Consider the following 24,447-nt stretch of genomic DNA (forward strand, 5'->3'; position numbering starts at 1 on the left):
CTAAGTGGCATTTATGCAGGAAAGATATACTCCAGACTGAAGGCCAGTTCTGGGCGATTAGATACGGCCCTGGCTCATTGCTTACTGAAGTTGGAACTGTCCTTGCTGAAGATGGAAGTGTGGTCATCCCAAGAATTTGCAAGCCATGTACCGAGGGTAAAGCCACAATGTTGGGGTCTTGATTTGCCAGTGGGAAACAGATGCAACACCCTGACTGGGCATCGGTTCATGTCCCGGCAGATACTCTCGCCCGCTCATCTTCCGAGATCATTGGTATTTCGACCACATGAAAGGACGTGGGTTACCATTGTTGAGCTGACGATATGGTGCAGTGGCTAGGTAAGTGCCTCCAACTTGGGATGGCCTGTGCATTGCAGGTTCAGGTCTCCATAGAGCTCACTCGGCTGTTCTTCCTCCCATGAGTGTTTGAATGCCAGCAAGCTTGTTGGTCTTAACGGCTATTATTGAAGCTCTTTTTGAATCAGAAATGGGGTGTATGAATGACCTCATGTTGCTATATAACGAAATTGTTGTTCTCTTTGGCAAATCCATGTTAGTAAACTGGTTAGTCCTCAATGTCGGGAGCTTTGGGCGCATTTTAGGGCTTCTTCTCTGGGTTTTGAAGTTCGACATCTTCCCCTGACACAGACTTACTCTGGAGTGTCCCGATATCTCGGAAAATATGCCAGGCCAACCGTACACATACTTCTTGTAAAGGGACCACACACATTCTTTGTCTGGAGTGACAATGGGGACAATGTTCCGGTATTCTTACAACAAATTTTATAGGCTCACATTCAAGTGCCAATCAGATGTCATGCCCATGGTTACACTGGGGGTTAGGTTAAGAGTATTACCCACCATCAGGTTTCATGCAGATCAGGAATGGCTCTCTCCTGACTTGGGTTGTAATGGCATCTACATTTTGGTTGTTCATGCCCCTCCCCATACCTGGTTTATGCTTGCAGATGGCTGGTAATGGGATGAGAAGGGATTCCTCACTATGGATGTCATTTGCTCGGTCCCTCCAACATATCTTCTTGGTTTTTGGCTTGTTGAGTATTTATTTGATTTAATTATTGTGCATTCGTAAGGCACTTAAACATCAAGTAAACTGGGTTTTAAAGCACCCACATGGCAACAAGGAGGGAGCATGGGAATGAAAGGCAATTATAATAACAATGAAGATAGAAAGAGCTGGTCCTACTAGGCCTTGTGAGCATTTAGAATGTGCATGTGCAGAGGGAAAGAGAGAAACAGAGAAGGAGAGAGGGTGAGGGGTAAAGGCTGGAAATGCCACGAAGGGAAGTGCTAAGGAATATGTTGCAAGAAACTGTTAAGTGCCAGGCAAAGGTCACTTGGCAAGAATGGTCAACTGACAAAAATAACAAGTGCAGGCCTGTGAGATAACACAGGACAGTGGGGACCAAACGGCAAGTGCTGGGAGTGGGCGTAAACTGATGGCTATTGGGGGAGAGGGGGTGGCTTGGGCCCAGAAGGACACATACGGGCCGTGGTCACCAATATCAGTGACTGTGGGGTTAGCAAGAGAGGGAGAGGGGGAAGGAGAAGGTGAAGAGGGAAGTCTTGAGGAGCGTCCGGAATTCGAGAAGATCTTGCTCAAGATGGAGAGGAAGGGGGAGGCTGTTCCAGAGGAGGGAGCCAGCCGAGGAAAGAGATTGGCCATCAGCTCGCTGTTTAAAGAAGCACTTGACATGCAGAGAGAGGGCACGGAGGAGCTTAAAGATCTGGAAGGAGAGTATTTGGTGAGAGCCAGTTGTAGATAGCGTGGTTCCTGGACCCAGACAGCCTTGTGGATGATGCAGAGGGATTTGAATTTGATCCTTGCAGATTTTAGGGCTGCAGAGATGCAGTCCATGGGCTTGAGGCCAAGGATAAGTCTTGTAGCCCTATTCTGGATAAGCTGGAAGGGTTCGTAGAGAGGAAGAGGGTAAATTGAGGAAGAGGTGGTTGCTGTAGTGCAGCCTAGAGAGTACCAGAGCTCTAGAGACATTGAGCTTCTGGGGAAAAGTGAGGAAAGGAACGATTCCTTTGAGGGGTAGGTCTTCTTGGCAAGGTTCTGGTTGTGAGGGAGAAAGGAAAGAGAAGAGTCAAAGATGACTCCAAGTTTTCTGTCTTCAGATGAAGGAGAAGGGTGGGAGCCCATAGAGGGTGGCCAGAGTGAGGGGAAGAAATAGGGAGCAGGAATCCCAATGGGTAGGATATCAGTCTTGCTGGCGTTGAAGCAGAGATCATTGGAGGCACACCAGGACTGGATGGCAGATAGGCAGTCAAGAATGATGGAGGAAGTAAGGAGAGGATCAGAGGGTAGTTTGAAGAAGAGTTGCGTGTCATCTGCATAACACTGGAAATGAGGGAAATATGAGGGAGGATGGAAAGTTTGGAATGTTTGGGGGAATCAGGCACTCCGTCTCTATACAGCATTGAATGGCTCACCAGGGTTTTTGTGCCAGTGGTGGGACGCATTTCAAGGTGGGGATTTTGCAATCTCCTGTTCTGCTCATATGGCTCCTCAGTAGGCATTCAGGAGTATGAGTGGGACACTTCTTGACAATTACTCTGTGGCCAAACTTGCGCCTAACAGCATCTCAGTGCTTCTTGGATCTTGGGTTAGGACAGCTTAAATGAACTTCTTCCTGCACTTACCTCTAAGAAGATATGACTTCTGCCAGGGTACTGGTAGTTGAACAAAGTCACATGGTGCCTACAACCCTCCAGCCCGACCTTCCTCGTTGTGCATTCCCGATAGGTCACTTTCGTCGCAGGGCGGCCTTTCGGGGAACTGCGCATGTGTTTACTACGCAAAGAGGAAGTGGACATGGTTCAATCGTGGACTGTCAGTAAAGGAGGTTTTTGGGTGTGCATGTGTATGTGTGTGTGTGGGGTACCTGTGTGTTTATGTTGTGATTTGAGAGTGGGTCGGGGCACAGGGTGGCGGGGGGTGTCCCCTACAGAGCTAATGACTGGGAATGGGTGGAGGGGAGGAGGGTAGGGGAGGGAACGATGGCTGTGGGGGGGATTCGGGAACAAACAGGGAGGGTCCATGGAAAGGGAATGATATTTCCCTTCAGGACTGACAACCAGGTTTCTATGAATTCAGCCTGCAGGGAAACATCGTCGATCTGCCTACAACTACAGCTCCAAGCTAGCAGCTTGCTTACTGGGTGGACTGGACAAAGCCGGAAGATGTACAGCCTACCCTTGGAACCCAGCACATTCAAATGGTTTGGCTCAGGCCAAGCTGGCCCACTTGTCCTGACACCCTTTATTGTCTTTTTATATCATGGAACATGGTGCAAGTGGGGCGTCCTCAGCCAACAGGGTATGCCAATTAACAGCTCCCATCTTAGATTTAGGTTTAGATGAGGCATTTTTCCAACCTACCTATACAGTTTAATAAACACCCTTGAACTGTGATCACTTGTGTCTGTCTACTGTTGCCACCATGAGATCCTTACATTTCCCTTCTTCTGCAGTAGGGTGATCGTCGCCTCCCTGAGGGTCGGGGGCAGGGTGAGGGGAGGATCCACTATGTAATAGACTCCAAATACACCAGGAACTGTTGGCACATGCTGGGATAGCTCGAGCGTGTGCTGTGCTCCAGAATCCTACCTTGTCCTGTGCTTAAAACATGGAGAAGGGAGACCTTGACTACCCAATCCTGACTGATTATTTGTGAACACTTCCTTCTTTCTTATGAACATTATCCCACATTTTTTTGTATTTAGCTTAAGAATTGGCAATAGGTTTTTTAGTATAGGCCCTTTTATTTGACAAGAATGCCTTATTTTTGTTTGATGGTCGAAGCTTGCTCCCATCTTAGATTTAGGTTTAGATTAGGCATTTTTCCAAACTACTTATACAGTTTAATATACACGCTTAAACTGTGATATGATATGATAGGTTATTTATAACGCGCTTAATGCCCAGAGGTTTCTAAGAACGGACCCGGGGATCGAACCTGTGGTGCTCCGTGTCATCTTGCTTCCAAAGCGAGCAAGTTGCCGTGGAGCTATCCTCCTGATACTTGTGTCTGTCTTTACTGTTGACACCATGAGTTCCTTACATTTCCCTTCTCATGCAGTAGGGTGATCGTCACTTCAGTGAGGGTCACGGATGGGGGAGAATCCCCTGTGTAATAGACTCCAAATACACCAGGAGCAAATAGGGAGCTAGTACCTGTACACAAGTCTTGTAAAACTCTGTCGATATGTCATCTGCCCCCGGGCCCTGGAACCTAGAAGGTCCTTTACTACCCCAAAAATCTCTTCTAGTGTAATTCCCCAGCAGAGGGCATCACGTTGATCATGTGACAGCCAATACAACTCCACGTTCTCCAAGTAGTGCTGAATTAGTGTCTCACACTGAGTGCCTATTGAGGCATACAAATCGCAGTAAAATGAACTAAATGTTTCCGCTATATCTGATGTCTTATATCTATGTACCCCAAATCGATCTTTAATTAGATCTATCTGATGAGGCTTTTTCTTAAAAGGGAGCATTCATGCTAATAGGGCTTCTGGTTTTTGGCCTTCGCCATATCGTCGTTTGATTTGGGATCGATTCAGAGTGCATTCGTGCAGAAATTGTCCAATTCCTTGTGAGTGTCTGAGAATATTCGACTGTCCCCGGTCAGCTCGTAGCAGTTTTCCAATTCCTTATGCTTGGTTTCAGTGGAATCCATGCCTTTCCTGATTAATTTCAGAATTCCTGCCTCCTTGGCCATACAGATCCAGCGGATGTAACACTTAAAGGGCTCCCATAAAACACCATCTGACTTTACTGACCCATCATTAGCCCAACCCGTACTCTGGCAAAACACATTTCATAGCACTTTTTTTTCATAAGGCATTGCAAAAAGTTATACGATTAACAAGCAGTTTTTAATATGTAACATCTCAGCTGAGCTACCCTGGTAACCTTTTACTGTACAGTGTGTCTATGGATCCCTTAATGTACTAAAAATAACTGTATTACCAACAGCATTTTGGTTGCACCACTGCCATGGAAGTGATTTCAATTGGAATTAATGTACAGTGTGTAGTTTGGTAAGATCCAGCATGAAAGAAATTGCCCATTTTAATACTATTATTTTGAACATTTCCTTTGAGTGAAGTTCAAATTCCAACTCCGCCCTGGGAACTCATCCCACCCTCCAAACTCCGCCCCCACCCTGGCCCCTGTGGGATCCACCTTTACATTTTTTCCATTTCCACCACTGCTCACCGGGATGTTCTGTTTTCCAATGTTGGACAAGTGGATACTGTAAGTTCTTTGCACGCATTGCATGAACACGTTCCCTCATTCTCGGTCGCAGTTCCCTCTTTGTGCTACCAACATTTTCAACAAATGCAAACTGTTATAAAAAACGTGGTTCTACAATTAATGAAGTCTTGTATGTAGATTCTTCTGTTGGTGTACGTGTAATCATTTTTGATAGAGCATATGGGCGCATGCTACAGCTCCTGCATTTAAAGAAACGTTTGGGTTTGGTTTTAACCCCATTTTCGCTTGTATTAACCTTTGGAAGGGCATGTAGCTTGGGCTCACTCTTTGCTTAATGGTTTTCTTTTGTATAGTATGTTGGCTTTATCCCTCATATAATGCCTCACATCATCATCTACAAGTGATAGTTCCTGAAGTTTAGATTTTATAAAGAGAGTTCCAATTGGCGGAATATTTGGTAACACACTTGGTTGCACATTCTCTCGAGTATCTACATTCTTTGGTTTGAGTAAATCTTCTGTGCTTTCTCTAATAAATTGAAAGGTGTTTTGCTTCATATCCTCGATTCTTGAATCTGTTGGCAGTAATTATTCCTTCTTTCTCGAAATCCTCACTTTTGCTGCAATTCATCCTAGCCCTGATCATCTCGCCTTTAAGATATTTTTGATTGTGCTACGTTTGTGGCACTAGCAGGATGTACGATACGTTCACTTCCTCCTCCTTGCGATATGCTTTTGTTAAAATGTATTTGTCTTGAATTGAAATCTCTAAATTCCGGAATGTCATCCTATAATTAATGTGTGTACATGTAAGTTCAATCTTAAAAATGTTTCATTCAATTTATTGGTGAATTCCTGCAATTTTCTCTCACTACCTGTCCAAATTACGAATATGTACTTGATGAATATTCTCCACATCATGACATATTTTTCCAGTCCAGAGTCTGAGGGGGAGAGGGCACGGGTACTCCATATTGTCCCATGAAGCGATTTGCTAAGATTGGAGCATAGTTTGCTCTCATGGCGAATCCCTTTGGCTGAGTAAAGTCTTGCCCATTAAAAATGAAGTGATTGCTGGACAATGTAAATTGGAGCAATTCTTTTAGCATATCACAATATAAGTAAAGTGATACCAATTTGTCTGCCAACCAATATTTTAGAAGGTCAAGGGCAAGCTCATATTCTTGCTGTATAATGGGCCATTGTAACCCATTATTAAAAATGTTCTTGAGGAAGAACCCCTCAACCCGAACCCACTTTTGTAGGTTCGGGCTCCCTTGCTACACTTGGTCGCTCTTGCATACTTGTGGCAAATATGTATGCCCTTCCAATAAAACGATTCACCGGCCACCACTGATGGCTGCCATATTTTAGTTTTCACACTAATAATAACAACACAGTCCTAACGATTGTAGAGGGTTTGACAAAGAAAAGCCAATATGCCTAATTGCGCTTTCCGAATAGTCTCTTGACGCACTAGTGTTGTGCTAAAAGACACATGCTCCACCACTTTGGCTTTGGCATGTGTTGGCTGCCCCCCAGATGAAGATAAACATTAATTTTATTGGATTTTCTCTGGGTAGGCAGGTGCAGATACAAGTTGGTTAAAATTGTGAAGAGTTTTCTTCAACGACAGTCTCTCTTGAGGTAGGTCACCTCGGATTGAGAAAGGGTCCCTGAATGCTTTTAGCAGGGTAGCCTCAGATTGAACGAACTAGACCTGCGCGATACGTGTTATGCACTAGGTTAGAGTCGTTCTCTTAGCCGACCGGTTTCTGTGGTGCAAATAAGTGGGCCACATTCATCAGGGCTTGTGCAGGGCATCTGCATGTGTGCCTGCTGTTAGTCTCATAGGGCAGCACTGTCTGCGTGTCTTATCCCTCCCCAAAGTGCATAAAGGAAGGAATCCACCACCCGGCAGACCCATAGTATCTGGGATAGGCTCAATCCTTGAACCTCTGTCACAATTTGTAGACTACTTTCTGAAACCTGAAGTCACTAAGATGCGTTCATATCTGAAGGACACTACAGCTGTGTTAGAACTCATTAAGGACCGACCGTTTGATCCCACACTGAACATTTTGGTAACACTTGATATCGAATCACTCTACACGAAGATTCCACAAATGGCCACACTCAGAGTCATTGACAAAATATTACGGGAAAGAGACCCTCCGATGACGACCCCAGTCTCCCTGGTGATGCAACTGGCAGAAATTGCCCTAACAAAAAACTTCTTCATCTACGAGAATTCGTTCTATGAACAAATCTCCGGGACAGCAATGGGAGCCACCTTTGCCCCGAGTCTTGCGAACCTCTATGTAGCAAACTTTGAAGAGGCAATCATCTACAATCCAACCAATCCGTGGCTACCCAATTTGGACCTTTGGGCCAGATACATTGACGATGTGTTACTAATCTTTAAAGGTACTGAACTAGAACTTGCAACGTTCATGATATGGCTCAACGGACAGAATCCTTTTCTCAAATTCTCAGAGACACATAGCACGGAATCTGTACATTTCCTAGACCTCACTTTGGAGATACGGAATGCAACCATCTTCAGCACAGTATTCAATAAACCTACGGATAGAAACTCACTTCTTACATATGGAAGTTTCCATCCCACCAGTCTCAGAAGAAATCTACCATTTGGACAATTCCTTAGGTACCGGAGAAACTGCTCCACACGAACAGATTACATCCGACAATCAGCAAGTCTCGCAGCTAAACTCCGAAACAGGGGATATCCTAAGCGAATTATCAAACAGGCACGAAAACGAGCCAGTAACATCCCACGAGAAGTCACTTTGGAACATCATGTTAAGTCCAATGAAGTTGAGAACACTATAACTGCAGTAATGAGCTTCTCCCCTATTGCCAACAAAATCAAAAAAGAGATCGTGAAACTATGGCCAATTTTGAATGTGGGCCAGCATAGTATCGATACCCCAAGGTTTGCACTCAAAAGAAGGAAGAATCTACGTGACGCCCTGGTACATTCATATAGAGAAAAAGAACACAGATTGAATACACTGTGGGGGCAGAACCCAGCGACGGGCCACACTCCCTGTGGCACATGTAATGCCTGCTCAAGTACCAAGAGAACCACCTCCATTAACATAGGGTGGCATTACCCGTGGATCCAGAAAACACTGACTAACTGCAACAGTAGCAACGTGATTTACATGATCACATGCCCATGTGAAAAACGCTACATAGGCATGACAACACGCCCTATAAAAATACGCCTTGCAGAACATAGATCCTGTATCCGCACTAAGAAGATCACGGCACCCATGGTAGAACACTTTCTAGCTGCTAAACACACCTCGGCAGACTTCACATGGACAATAATTGAAAAAGTGTCTATCCCCACAAGAGGCGGGAACCTACAGAATCTACTGTTCAAACGTGAACAACTCTGGATCTTCCGTCTCAAAACAGATAAAGACGGACTGAATGAAGCAACTAGTTGGCAAACTCTGGCCACGTTATGAATCAATAGTGCCAAACTGTTTTGTTTAATTTAACTTTCATTGTGACTGATTGTTTTTGATGTACTCTGGACTGGTGCTCCTGACTGTGCCCGTGATGAGTGCTGTATGTATAAATGGCTGCACAGGATGGTACATGCAGGCACCAGCAGCAAGATTCATGATGAAAATCGGGGATTTTCCCACTCATAACATTTGATGTGAAATTCCTGGGGACCCGCGGTCCGCGGTGCCTGACCTGGTGATGGCCGCAGTCTCCCTCTGTGGACGGCCATCCCAGAGTCAGGCACGCGTGATCACGTGACCACGCGCCAACCCATGGCAACATAAATAGTGTAGTCACACGGCCCGCGAAGACTCAACCCTCTCGCGCACGGCTCGTGAAACGGACTGAACTCTGCCCAGAGGTAAGCCCCTTGTGGCCCACCTGGTTTAGCCACTCCCTCTCCCACTGATGTCACGCCTTCGTGGGCATCCGGGATGTACCGAAGCTTGTTAGAAATATGTTTGCTAAATGTGTAGCGACAACGCCGAGTGCGTGTCGCACTAGACAGGAAAACTACTCAATTTGGTTAGAAGAATTAGTAACTTTTTGTACTGACTTTTTTCCGATCCGATGTACTCAGACATCATAGTAGACATTAATAATTGTTGTCCTTTGGCCCCCAGGTAGCGGGCCGTCTCACCGTTCTTGACTAAGCCACCAGATCATACGGAGCGGGTAAGTCTTTCTTTTCCCCCTCCTGACACACCAGTGCAGTGTCTTCTAATAGCTTGAATTGACAGCATGTGATATTCACCGCTGCTCTCCCTTTCTCTCTCTCCCCCTCCCCTCCTGTCACCCCTACAGGGAGAGGACGATAAGACACGCAGACAGTGCTGCCCTATGAGACTAACAGCAGGCACACATGCAGATGCCCTGCACAAGCCCTGATGAATGTGGCCCACTTATTTGCACCACAGAAACCGGTCGGCTAAGAGAACGACTCTAACCTAGTGCATAACACGTATCGCGCAGGTCTAGTTCGTTCAATCTGAGGCTACCCTGCTAAAAGCATTCAGGGACCCTTTCTCAATCCGAGGTGACCTACCTCAAGAGAGACTGTCGTTGAAGAAAACTCTTCACAATTTTAACCAACTTGTATCTGCACCTGCCTACCCAGAGAAAATCCAATAAAATTAATGTTTATCTTCATCTGGGGGGCAGCCAACACATGCCAAAGCCAAAGTGGTGGAGCATGTGTCTTTTAGCACAACACTAGTGCGTCAAGAGACTATTCGGAAAGCGCAATTAGGCATATTGGCTTTTCTTTGTCAAACCCTCTACAATCGTTAGGACTGTGTTGTTATTATTAGTGTGAAAACGAAACTGGGCAACACACAGGTGTATTACCCTAAAAATAGTCCTCCTTTTGATTTGGTTTATTCCTTCTTACAGCCACGGGCTGTGGACTAGAGCTTGAAGGATTCAAGCACCCACACCATTTTGCCTGTTTTTTGTTTAGCAAACATACCAAGACACCTGACCCACACCTCACCGCAGCACAACGATGGCTGAAGCAAGATGCCTAGCTTTCGCCGAAGAACTGGTAGACACTATACTGGCAACTCCTTCAATCCTGGGAGATGAAATATCCCTTCCCATACCAGGGATGGCAAATAATGAATGGAATGAGCTGGAGGTCCTGAAAAAACAGCTGATCAGAACCGAATTGCACGGGGCAATAATGACTGAGTACCTACGAGCCCATGCAGCTCCCTTAGGATTGATCATACGGATAGAACCCAGAATCTTCCTGGAACACTTAGAGTTCAGGAAGGACTGGAGTTACATCTCCAATAAATGCACCAGGGACTGGCTGATACTAATCATCAGCACAGCCAAATCAGTGTCCGAAAAACTAATGAAGGAGATAGAAGAAAAACAAGAGAGCCTTAAATCATCGAATGTCCTTGCCCAATATAAGAAAAGCTTGGAGGACCTAGAGGCCACAATGAAAGAATTTAGAGACTTCAATCTCAACAAGAAAGTCACCAAACTTAAGAAAGATCTGGCAGCCTACACACAGGAGAAAATTTATCCTTATATCACAGATGCACACTACGAAGATCAGAGTGCTAACAATACCTCTACGCCGGGCCAACAAGTAAACCAACATAACAGAAAAAGAATTCAAAACAACCGAGCAAGACAAAACCAATGGACATTCTCAAGTGGAAGCTCAGCGAGTGGTTCTAACACCTCAGGATCGAATAGCTCACTGGGGGGAACAGCCCCAAACAATAATGGTCCATCGAGACCTTTTTTTCCAAGAGGGCAAGGAAAAGCAAAAAACAGAGGGAGAGGCAATTGGCAACCGCAAGTGCAATGGCAGAACCCTTCCACTCGAGTCACCCGCAGCAAAGGACGCGGCCAAGGACAAACACTAGCACTGAACGAATAAACCACCAACTCCCTAGATGGTCACAGGACAACACAACTCGAACAGAAAGCCTAGTGATGAACCTCTCTCAATATAACCTCTCTCCTGAAGAAGAAGCTCTACTTGAGAAAGGACTTTCATTTGTACCCACGGCCGAACATGACCCATTCCAAACCAGGATTGAAATTGCACAACTTATCAGAAAAATTAGATTGAAGCAATATTTTGGGCAAATGACACCCTCGGAAGAAAAGAAGGCCACCACCCTGAGAGGGAAATCCACGTTCTACCCTCCACCCAATGCTATTACACCAGAATCCATCACGTTTGAGAAAGCGCTCCTTAAAAAACTGGAGGAACTGGAACGAGAGATCATGCCAGGATTCAAGAACTTCTCCAAGAAAAATAGACAGGCACTCCAATCTTTATCCAACAATGTTGCCATTACCATAAAACCAGCCGACAAAGGGGGCGCCACGGTAATAATGGACACCACGGCATACCACCACATGGTGATGGAGCTCCTTCAAGACCATGTGAGCTATAGACAACTTGGTACGGATCCCACTGAAGCTATCAGACAGCTGATAGTACCAATTCTTGAAGAAGCACATGCTGAGGAACTCATTAGCACCAAAGAATATGAATTCCTCAATCCGAAATACCCCAAAAAACCGGCCTTCTATGCCCTCCCCAAAGTGCATAAAGGAAGGAATCCACCACCCGGCAGACCCATAGTATCTGGGATAGGCTCAATCCTTGAACCTCTGTCACAATTTGTAGACTACTTTCTGAAACCTGAAGTCACTAAGATGCGTTCATATCTGAAGGACACTACAGCTGTGTTAGAACTCATTAAGGACCGACCGTTTGATCCCACACTGAACATTTTGGTAACACTTGATATCGAATCACTCTACACGAAGATTCCACAAATGGCCACACTCAGAGTCATTGACAAAATATTACGGGAAAGAGACCCTCCGATGACGACCCCAGTCTCCCTGGTGATGCAACTGGCAGAAATTGCCCTAACAAAAAACTTCTTCATCTACGAGAATTCGTTCTATGAACAAATCTCCGGGACAGCAATGGGAGCCACCTTTGCCCCGAGTCTTGCGAACCTCTATGTAGCAAACTTTGAAGAGGCAATCATCTACAATCCAACCAATCCGTGGCTACCCAATTTGGACCTTTGGGCCAGATACATTGACGATGTGTTACTAATCTTTAAAGGTACTGAACTAGAACTTGCAACGTTCATGATATGGCTCAACGGACAGAATCCTTTTCTCAAATTCTCAGAGACACATAGCACGGAATCTGTACATTTCCTAGACCTCACTTTGGAGATACGGAATGCAACCATCTTCAGCACAGTATTCAATAAACCTACGGATAGAAACTCACTTCTTACATATGGAAGTTTCCATCCCACCAGTCTCAGAAGAAATCTACCATTTGGACAATTCCTTAGGTACCGGAGAAACTGCTCCACACGAACAGATTACATCCGACAATCAGCAAGTCTCGCAGCTAAACTCCGAAACAGGGGATATCCTAAGCGAATTATCAAACAGGCACGAAAACGAGCCAGTAACATCCCACGAGAAGTCACTTTGGAACATCATGTTAAGTCCAATGAAGTTGAGAACACTATAACTGCAGTAATGAGCTTCTCCCCTATTGCCAACAAAATCAAAAAAGAGATCGTGAAACTATGGCCAATTTTGAATGTGGGCCAGCATAGTATCGATACCCCAAGGTTTGCACTCAAAAGAAGGAAGAATCTACGTGACGCCCTGGTACATTCATATAGAGAAAAAGAACACAGATTGAATACACTGTGGGGGCAGAACCCAGCGACGGGCCACACTCCCTGTGGCACATGTAATGCCTGCTCAAGTACCAAGAGAACCACCTCCATTAACATAGGGTGGCATTACCCGTGGATCCAGAAAACACTGACTAACTGCAACAGTAGCAACGTGATTTACATGATCACATGCCCATGTGAAAAACGCTACATAGGCATGACAACACGCCCTATAAAAATACGCCTTGCAGAACATAGATCCTGTATCCGCACTAAGAAGATCACGGCACCCATGGTAGAACACTTTCTAGCTGCTAAACACACCTCGGCAGACTTCACATGGACAATAATTGAAAAAGTGTCTATCCCCACAAGAGGCGGGAACCTACAGAATCTACTGTTCAAACGTGAACAACTCTGGATCTTCCGTCTCAAAACAGATAAAGACGGACTGAATGAAGCAACTAGTTGGCAAACTCTGGCCACGTTATGAATCAATAGTGCCAAACTGTTTTGTTTAATTTAACTTTCATTGTGACTGATTGTTTTTGATGTACTCTGGACTGGTGCTCCTGACTGTGCCCGTGATGAGTGCTGTATGTATAAATGGCTGCACAGGATGGTACATGCAGGCACCAGCAGCAAGATTCATGATGAAAATCGGGGATTTTCCCACTCATAACATTTGATGTGAAATTCCTGGGGACCCGCGGTCCGCGGTGCCTGACCTGGTGATGGCCGCAGTCTCCCTCTGTGGACGGCCATCCCAGAGTCAGGCACGCGTGATCACGTGACCACGCGCCAACCCATGGCAACATAAATAGTGTAGTCACACGGCCCGCGAAGACTCAACCCTCTCGCGCACGGCTCGTGAAACGGACTGAACTCTGCCCAGAGGTAAGCCCCTTGTGGCCCACCTGGTTTAGCCACTCCCTCTCCCACTGATGTCACGCCTTCGTGGGCATCCGGGATGTACCGAAGCTTGTTAGAAATATGTTTGCTAAATGTGTAGCGACAACGCCGAGTGCGTGTCGCACTAGACAGGAAAACTACTCAATTTGGTTAGAAGAATTAGTAACTTTTTGTACTGACTTTTTTCCGATCCGATGTACTCAGACATCATAGTAGACATTAATAATTGTTGTCCTTTGGCCCCCAGGTAGCGGGCCGTCTCACCGTTCTTGACTAAGCCACCAGATCATACGGAGCGGGTAAGTCTTTCTTTTCCCCCTCCTGACACACCAGTGCAGTGTCTTCTAATAGCTTGAATTGACAGCATGTGATATTCACCGCTGCTCTCCCTTTCTCTCTCTCCCCCTCCCCTCCTGTCACCCCTACAGGGAGAGGACGATAAGACACGCAGACAGTGCTGCCCTATGAGACTAACAGCAGGCACACATGCAGATGCCCTGCACAAGCCCTGATGAATGTGGCCCACTTATTTGCACCACAGAAACCGGTCGGCTAAGAGAACGACTCTAACCTAGTGCATAACACGTATCGCGCAGGTCTAGTTCGTTCAATCTGAGGCTACCCTGCTAAAAGCATTCAGGGACCCTTTCTCAATCCGAGGTGACCTACCTCAAGAGAGACTGTCGTTGAAGAAAACTCTTCACAATTTTAACCAACTTGTATCTGCACCTGCCTACCCAGAGAAAATCCAATAAAATTAATGTTTATCTTCATCTGGGGGGCAGCCAACACATGCCAAAGCCAAAGTGGTGGAGCATGTGTCTTTTAGCACAACACTAGTGCGTCAAGAGACTATTCGGAAAGCGCAATTAGGCATATTGGCTTTTCTTTGTCAAACCCTCTACAATCGTTAGGACTGTGTTGTTATTATTAGTGTGAAAACGAAACTGGGCAACACACAGGTGTATTACCCTAAAAATAGTCCTCCTTTTGATTTGGTTTATGCCATATTTTAGTGCCAGGGGCCAGGCGCGGCCCCATTGTTTCTACACTAGGTGAAAGATTTAAGCTTTGATTAAAAAACATACCTACATCTTTCACCTTGCGCAGTTCACGCATGTCCCTGCAGCGGCATTATCATCATGGGCATTGCACATGCGTGGTGGTCTGTGCCGTCCCAGAGTGTGGTGCTTCTCATGCTTTGTTGAGGAGCTTAGGGGGGGCCCTCTCAGCATGGCTTGCAGAGGGACCCCAAATGTTGTGTTACACCAGTGATTGTATTGACACTCTGATTGGTCGACCTGTTTTGGTATGCAAGTTCTCTGGCGCTCATTTTGTCCCACCCCTTACCCCATTGATATGTGGCCCAAGCATTTATTAAGGCAAGCCGCCATCTTGAATCCACACTAGTTGTCAGGATTTGCAGCACAACCCTTTATTAAGGCTGGCCATGAACTTGAATCCACATTCCCTGGTTAGCTATGTGCAGGATGGTTTCTCCGGAGCTCTGTGTTTCAGCTCTGCGTTTGTCAGTGCTCAATGGTGGCATGGAGTTTACGTTTCCTGGTCCATGGCCCCTAGGGCCTGCTGAAGCAGTGCTTTGAGCATGTTGGTTAACACTCCTCAGGTGTTTCTCCATATCTAAACTGTGTCATGTACACATTTTCTACATAACATGAAAAGACAAATTCTTCCCTGCTTTGCATCCCGGAGGGGGAACCCTTTGTGTTATACCCTCCTTTGCTATCATAACTCACTGGAGGTGTGGATCCCTTGCCAACATCAACAGGCAGACTCAGAGGGTAAGAGAGGTTTGGTTTTCAGGTAGGTGGGTGAGCCTAGGTCACAGTGAGGCGGGCAAGGGGTTCCTCTCCACACCTTACTGATATTTTGCCAGAGACAGATAAAAACCTTACCGTTTCATCGGGTCTGACCTAATAAAGTCAAACAAGTTGTGGATAGTTGGCTCCATATAGCGTAGTCAGGGTGGGTGTTATGTTGGTCACCAGATATTTAATGGAGTAAGTCACCCATGTAAATAGCATAGCTGCCTTTATTGAGCCATTACCACCTCTGCATCCTCAGGCGTATCTTCCCTTATCTTTCCTTCTCTGACAGAGTCTCGACAATCATGGCCATCATCCTCTCGTGGCTAGACTTTGGCAACTCTATCTACATACGCGCCCACTCTTACTAGCTCAACAAGCTCCAATGATGCAAAACACTGCTGCACGTTTCCTCCATGCCCTCCCGCGAAGGGCACATATCACCTTGCACTCCACTGGCTCCCTATCAGCCAAAGGGCCACTATCAAAGCCATGTGTATAACCCACCGTGCCGTTGATAAGAAAGGCCTGGAATCCATCCAAAAGAAACTCTCTGATTACCAACTAAACAGAATCCTGAGATCTGGCACAGAGCATCTGGAATTCCCTCCCCCTCGACCTCTGCCTTCAAGAGGACCACCTGGCCTTCAGAAAAGCCCTTAAAACTTGGTTCTTCCCTCCTTCTCCCTGATTATCCTTTGGCCCTCTCCTTCGGCCTAATTCCCACTCTCCCGGACAGCTTGCAAAGGTCCAATAGCAAGGGCAGCTCCCTTCAGTGTCAGGACAACCCAGCTGAGAGGGTATGGGTAGAAAGTCCACCTCTCCTGGGCAATGCTGGGCATTGCATCACACATTTCCCTTGAGGGCGGACAATGGGTTTCACTTAGATGGCTCGTCGAGCTGGTCACTACATCGCACTCTGATTGCTCCTAACGAGGCAACCTGTCGCACCATGTTGGATTCAGAGGCAGACTATGGGCCTCATTCCGAGTATGGTGGTAGTCATGGCGCTATTTGCGCCATGACTTCCTCCCATACCAGTACCGACCCCGACTTGGTTCAATGGGGACTTACCAGTGTAGTCCGACCTTTGCGGGACCGGTAAGTCCCCATTGAAAAAGCCATTCCCCATTCCCATTTCAGCCCCCATAGGGCTCAATGGGAATGGGGAAGTAGCTAATAACGGTACCGCAATTTGCGGTACCGTTATTAGCTCTGAAGTCCCTTAACGGGTCCCATCCATAACGCCTGGTCAGACCAGGCGTTAAAGGAGGGACGCGCTAAGGGACCTCGTAGTAGGACGGTAAGGAATTACCGGCACCGGTCTCCTTAACGGTTCCCGGTACCGCTTACCGCCCTACCCGGAATGAGGCCCTATGTGTTGCACTCAGATGGCATCATGAGCTAGCCAAGGATTCACCCTTAGATGGCAGAAGAGCTGGCCTATGTGTCCCTCCTCCACTGTATTTACAGCTGAGCAATATGTTGCTCTCTCATGGCCTCTCAGAGGGGCACAGGATTGCACCAAGTAGGACTCTGGGGGTGGGCAACGTGCCACACCTGCAAGGTTGGGGGTGGGCATTATGATGCACCTTGCTCTGATGTGATATACTTTGTGGTCAGGCATATTGTTGGCCCTAAAGCTGAGGAATTTGTCGCACTTGTTGGACTTTGGGGGGGCGGGGATCTAGATGTTGCACTCAAACTACTCTACAGCTGAGTAATGTGTCGCACTCTGATGGACTTAGACCTGGGCAATGTGCAGTACCTCTTGGATTTGGAGGCGAGCATTGTGTCGCACTCTGATTGAATCAGGGGGCGGGGGGAATTGTATCTCACTCTTATGAATGCTAGGGGTGGGCAAGGTATCACATTTTCTGGATCTTGTGACGAACATTATGTTGCACTTAGATGGTTTCAAAGCTGGGCAATGCATTGCGCTCAACTGACTCCAGAGCTGGGTAATGGGTCTCACTCTATTAAAGTGAGGGGAGGGGAAACATATTTCACCTCATTGGATTTGGCATAGCAAGGGGTGGCACTTTAACTTATGTTGACCATTACCCCACTATAGCTACACTTGTTGCACTCCATGTTCATGTCATGGCTGCACTGCTGCACCATACTATAACACAAAGCTCAACATCTTTACAATGAAAATGCAGCTCGTGTTCATGACAAAAATTCGATAGGCAGCTGCACACATATGACTATGGCTCTCGCATACTCTCTCTAGACTACTACCTACCACCCATACACATATGATATGATAAGTCATTTATAACGCGCCTGTACATAAGTGTTTCTAGGCGCAATGCCTGCTCAACATGGGGGGTTACAGGGACCTTGATATTTTTGTTCTGGCTAAAATGCACACATGCATACTAGCACCTCCTTGAAATTCCCATACCTGGACTCCGGTCCCCCGAGAGCCGCATGTTGTGACCATATTAATGGGGAAAAGCATTATACAAATGACGCCACTACTACTACCACATCATCAGCTTAGGGTCCGTTATGTGCAGTAGCTCTGATTTCTTTGAATTCACTGTAAGGCCTTCAGGAATGTGTTACCTCCTCGATCAGACCTGCCAATGCTTCTGCTGAGTCTGATAAAGCTAGTACTACATTGCTTTGCCTGCACTCAACCCTTTGATTTGCCCATCTATTCAGGTTCGAGCCACAAACATCTGCAAATCCTCCCTGTAGCAGGAACTTCCCTGTTAATTGTCCTATTAGGCCAATCATTGCAAAGAGACTTACATAATTAGCTAAAGTCACCTGCATTACATAAATCAAACATTGCTAGGACTTTCTCAAAGGACCTCCAGTCTCATTGGGAGCTAACAAGCGGTCCGGCTCAGAGGTTCTGTTGGTCTTATCTACATGAAGAAGAGCTAGCCGGATGTTATCAGAAGACTTATTATGGGATGCAAACCCTGACTGATTGGGGTCTATTTACCTGGCTAAATCTCAATTTGCAAGATTTAAGCATCCCGAGCACTGAGATGGAGCAGCCTATTTGACTTTTTCGAAGAGACATATATGCTTCCTTCAGTGAAGTTGCAAGGTCCCCCATCTCTAAATAAGCTGTACGGATTTGCAGGGGGCTGGGTATTGTGGGGCTAGGGCTTATTAAAAGGTTGTGGAGAGACCACCCGGTTCCGCAGATGTGTTGGGTTTCAGGTGTTCAAAAGCGTCAGGCACTTCTTGTATTGTTATGGCGTGGTCAAGACTGCCTCTTTGCTTCCCAGAGAGAGTGGAGAGTGTCACCAGTTTCAAGGATCTATCCTCTGTACCACCTCCAAGGAAGGTCGGCATGTCTGCTTGAATGGTTGGACTTTTTCATGGGTTATCTACAGAACTGATTGTAAATTACATAGCTTATTACACAACTTTACACCTAAAGTTCACTGAAAATGGACCATTTTAATCAACTATTTAAATAAATGTCTCCGGTGGAGGCCCCCCTCCTCACCAAACCCATCTTGATTAGTTTAAGATCACTTGCTAAGCTCGTCTCTGACGTTCATTACTGGGAAAGATTTAAACCTGCCCCTCAATGAAAACATTCACCAGCCATCATTGAAATCCACTTCACAAATCATCTGTGCTCACTCCAACGAGGATAAAGCAGCATCAGTGTTCCCTTCCAGATGTTTGCCACTCTGCGCCAAGCGCGCAGAGCAGTTATGCCCTGGCCGCATTCTCCAAGAGTGATGCTCGCTTCAGCCTGGAAACCCTTCAGAATGTGTTGACCAAGTCTCTCTGGCTTCTCAATGCTGCTATCTTACGCCTCCATTTTTACTCCTACTCCATGACTCTTTGTTATTCACATCACCGTCCGCCATCCTCTTTTTGATCATGCCTGACACTGATTGATTAACTTTCAAGTACATTTTGAGAGAGCATGGCCATTCCTGTGAAGCGAGGTGTGCCCACGTAATCGTTTATGCAAGCATTAGCAGGGGTTTGCAACCTTTGCCTCTCCAGGTGTTTTGGATGGCAACTACCATCAGCCCCACCCAGCACAGCCAATGTTGAGGGATCATGGGAGTCATAGTCTGACACATCTGAAGTGCTGCAGGTTGCAGACTGGTGTATTGGAGGTTATGGACTGCACAAGAGTTTTGTTACGTAGTTATGAGAAGCAGCTTCCAATCACTGTCAGCATGTGCTCAGACTCGCACACGCTTGGAATACGAAAGTCATGGAGTAAAAATAACGCCGTCACATAAATGTACCTATTTCCTGTTGTATCCTGTTATATCCTGTTATGAACCGGATTGGCCTTTTCTGTCCTCTGTTTGAGTTTCCTAAGAATGTATTCTGCAGACCTAGGAACAAAGCACAGTGGTGGGATGTTTGGGATGCATAAAAACTTGCACCAGTGTTTTCCGGAGCCATATCTGAAGCAATGGTAAAACAGGGGATAGGCAATTCAGATGATAATGCGCTGTAACACAAAAGTTAGGGCCCCCCCTATGAGCCATACTAAGGGCCCCCCCAAGCCCTTCAACAAAGCATGAGACGCGCCCAACTCCGGGTTGGCCTGGACCACCACGCATGCTCAATGGCCATGATGATCATACCGCTGCAGGGGCACGCGCACACTGCACTAGATGAAAAATGCAAGTATGTTTTTAATCAAAACTTAAATCATTCACCTAGCGTAGAAACAATGGCCCACGGGGTGCCTGGCCCCTGGTGCCCAAATGAACCAGCTACCAATGGCGGCTGGTGAATTTCTTTATCGGAGTGGCACAAATAATTGCCACAAATATTAGAAACGCGACAGAGCATAGCGGGGCAGCTTGCACCTACAAAAGTAAGCTCAGGGTACAACAAAAGTAAGCTCAGGGTACAGATCTTTCCACACAGAGAACATTTTTGGGATAATGGGTTAAAATGGTGTATTATAGAGCACACTTTCTTTGAAAAATTGGGTAAAAAGCCAGACAGTTTGCAATTAGTTTTGAAAAAAAATACAATAGATGCAAATCATCAACAGTGCTCAGGAGCATTTCCAAACGCATTTTCATGTCTTTCCTCACAATACATGACAGTATAAAAAACATTTTCAGACTGGCTGTAACCCATATATTTCCATGCTGCTGCACCATGATATACCAGTATTCCCGTATAAGAACATACCCATGTTTGCTTAACGCATAATGCTAGTATCATATGAGAAAACATGTCCAAACTGGCTCTGCCAATATTTTCTAGTACCCCAAAGCAAGAACATACTCATTTTGGCTTTGCCATTAAAAGTACCATGCCACAGTAACCAAACTGGCTCCAATGTAGGCCAGTCCAGACACCTAAGAACACTTATTATTCTTGCTTTATCATAGATGCTCTGTAAAAATGGCATGCCACACAGTAAGAAGTAGCTATCCTGGCTGCACCAAAATGCCAGTCTAGCCATGTAATAACACATATAGGGCTTGATTTATCATTGATGGCCAGTAAAGTATGTCATGTCATGTCACACTTAGAAAGGGCTAGACTGGCTCCACCAAAATACCAGTCTAGTCATGTTATAACACTCATCATGTTTGCTTGGTTTATCATAGGTGCCCAGTACACATTGTCATGACACAGTAAGTAATGGCTAGACTGGCTGCACTACAATTCCATTATAGCCACCTAATAACACTCATCAAGTTGGCTTTGCCCAAGAATGACAGTAAAACATGGCATGTCACTTTAAGGAAATAACAATGCTCCAGTGCTCGACAATCCCTCCCCCCAACACCTTCCACATACATAATCCTATGTATACCCATTCATGTCATACACCTTCTCTTACAATCACACACAAGCGCAACCAGAACATTCACACTGCATTATCCTCATGTGCCCCCACCCAGAACATTCACACACAATCACATCCACACTGATTCACCCACCAGTCACTCACCTATACGCCTTCTCTCACATTCACTCACATGTGCACCCAGAACATTCACACGCAATCACATTCACACCCACACCCATTCACCACCAGTCAGTCACTCGTGCACTTTATCTCATATTCTCTCCATTCTCTACAAGCACACGCGCCCAGAACATTCATACACACTGCAATCTCATTCTCATTCACACAGCACTCACACCCATACCCATACATACATACATACATACATGCACACTGCATTCTCCACACGCACACCCACTCAGATCAGTCATGCAATCACATTCATAACCATTCACCCACTAGTTACTTACCACACCCCGTCTCCACAACCACTTACACGCACACCCAAAAAATTCAGACTCTATTCTCCGTAAGCACACCCACCCAGAACACTCATATACACTGTAATCTCATTCACACGACAACACTCACACTCATACATACATACATACATGCGCATCATTCACATGCATGTGTGCCAATATACATACATACACATCCGACATGCACGCACACATAATACACACATACGTACATTATACAGTTACATATAAAAAAAGCTCTCTTACCTGTTTCCCACAGCAGCTTCGGTCCACCGGATTTGATACTCCATCATTCCAGGCCACATGCATCCAGGCTCTCACGTTCCATGCACACAGGAACCAGGAAGAAGGGAGAGCTTCCTGGTTCTTGTTTCTCATGCAGAGGGGGCCAGAGGTGGAGCGCCCCTTTTTTTCGCGTGGCCAGCCAGCCACAGTCGCTCCCACCCTAGCCCTTATCCTGACATTAGCCAGGGTGAAGGTGTACTGGGGAGACCCCCGGCCGGCCCATAGAGTCAGGGTTTGCTCCAGAGTACTTTAAGACAAGATTACTGCACCTTGAGATGGTTGGGGGTGCAGGTTTTCTTACTCCAACACCAATCAATAAGGGCAACTCAATGGTTTGGCAAAGGGGAGTCCGTTTAATGACAATTACAAAAAACGGGGAAACACGGAAATCAACAGTGATGCGATAGTCCGTCTCGCTTCAACTCCCTGGAACTTCATACAAACAGTAACATTTATACCCAAAACTCTTCATCGTTGACGTGTAACACTCAAAAGATAACATGCAATTCTATTGGTTAGGAAAAGGTAACTTTACTATAGGTACTATATCTGTATATGGTAACGGAGTAAGAGGATTGGATAAACACTATCAGGTGGGCGTCTAGGCCCTTCCTTCTAACATTACTCTAGTAGACGTCACTATGAGTATGACATCCCATTGGTTCTACTATCTATAGAACCCTAGATTATTTGATCCATTGTGATTGGGTTGGCTTCAACCCCATGCATAAATCTCCACTTTACTTAGCAGCACGCAGAATGGTTAGCCAGGTGTAGGGTGCCCTAAGATTCACCCTGCCTTCCCTCAATCCATCATTACTTTAGTGGCTATGTGTCAATTAGTTGGCTGTGGCCAGCCTCGAAACTGTATCTTCTTGTCAGAAAAAGTTATGATTTCTCTGTCTGGGCAACAGCCAGGCGTAGGTGTGAACCCGTGCTTTTTCTTGCTCGGATGGTCATGTGCTGCTCACACCGTGAATCTGCCTAGTTTCCTTAAATTTTTGCATTTAATTCTTATTTGGCCTGCCACCTGGCTACGCCTCCTTATCTCGGCCTGTCTGAGATAGACTATTCTTCTCTTACGTTTCGATTCCGCGAAGCTACTATTCGCTCCTTCTATTGGTCTGACCTTGGCTCTTCCTGGCTCACGTTGCCTCTGCTGAGTTTCGATTCAACCATCTCTTCTCGTTTTAGCTGGAATACGAATCCTGTCCTGTTTGACCTCTAGTAACCTGAGTTAATTCTGCTTTTTGTGTAAAGTGAACTTGTACTTATATAACATGCTTCGTTTTGAGGTAGATTGTGCATAATGGCGCTTGCCGCTCTATTCTTCTACTTAGCATAGCAAACCGCACGGTTTTCATAGCTTTCTTGTGGTTACAAGCATATGTACAGGCGTTAGCTGGTTGAATATCTTCCTCCTGCTTACAGTTTAAGCTCCTTTGTCTTTCATCAACGTTCTCTTCTTTTAGTTTCACGATATCTTTATTTATGGCATTTCATCTCTTTGTGTCATCCTTGGGTCGTCATATCTTCTATGGGTGCGTTAGTCCAGGCCCTCGTGACGTCACCATTCATCTTCCATTAAGGACTTTTTGGTTTCTTCCTGGACAGTACTTAAGCAATCTTCATTTCGTTTCAATTGCTGGTAGGGTTTTCCCAATGGGTACCTTACTGTCCATGGTTGTCTGGTTATTGGTACTTCAATAGGTATTGTTCTTCTATGAGGTACTGGGCAGAGCCCCACGACGGCTCTCTGCTGGTTTTTTTGCTCCTCATACGTCACGTATTTCGGTGTGAGCGCTCCTGGTACTTCAAAATGGGCGACTGGAGTGCAGGCTTTATTTGGGACCTCCTCTACACTCCCCCCTCTGGTCGATTACTCAACCACTTCCACTTCCTCCTTTGGATTCATCACACTTGGTTCCTCTGTATTCATCTTCACTTCATCCTCTGGGTTCATTCCCTCTTTATCTTCTGAGTTTGTACATGATGGTTTGATGAAGTGTCTCTTTGGAGTCCATATTTCTATCACTCCTCTCAGGCTTCCTGCTGTCCTTACAGGTTCGTCTTTTTTCCATGTCATCAGCTGACATTGTCCATTTGGGCTGCAGTAAATCTATTTTCCTTCATAATTTCTGCATTTTCTGGGATAAAGAAACTTTGTACCTTCTGGTGTGTTCTTGCTAGCCTTCA

At 45.9% G+C, this 24,447-nt stretch overlaps 2 protein-coding genes across 3 annotated transcripts in view; both read left to right on the forward strand.

Annotated features, from left to right (window-relative positions):
- Positions 1 to 24,447, forward strand: part of B3GNT8 (UDP-GlcNAc:betaGal beta-1,3-N-acetylglucosaminyltransferase 8) — a 176,304-nt gene that overhangs the window by 77,681 nt on the left and 74,176 nt on the right. The gene's annotated exons all lie outside the window — the stretch shown is intronic.
- LOC138566752 (uncharacterized) lies at positions 7,282 to 14,890 on the forward strand. Of its 2 annotated transcripts, XR_011302011.1 has the most exons (3): positions 7,282 to 9,464; positions 9,594 to 14,193; positions 14,323 to 14,890. XR_011302011.1 is itself a non-coding variant. In XM_069644384.1 (2 exons), the coding sequence occupies exon 2, from the start codon at positions 11,112 to 11,114 to the stop codon at positions 13,473 to 13,475; it is 2,364 nt and encodes a 787-aa protein (XP_069500485.1). In that variant the 5' UTR covers positions 7,282 to 9,464; positions 9,594 to 11,111; the 3' UTR covers positions 13,476 to 14,890. The 2 variants fall into 2 exon arrangements, 1 of the variants encoding a protein (XP_069500485.1); XM_069644384.1 differs by having other exon boundaries at positions 9,594 to 14,890.

Source organism: Ambystoma mexicanum, chromosome 2p (assembly GCF_040938575.1).
Source record: "Ambystoma mexicanum isolate Mex_15411 chromosome 2p, UKY_AmexF1_1, whole genome shotgun sequence".
Taxonomy (NCBI): domain Eukaryota; kingdom Metazoa; phylum Chordata; class Amphibia; order Caudata; family Ambystomatidae; genus Ambystoma; species Ambystoma mexicanum.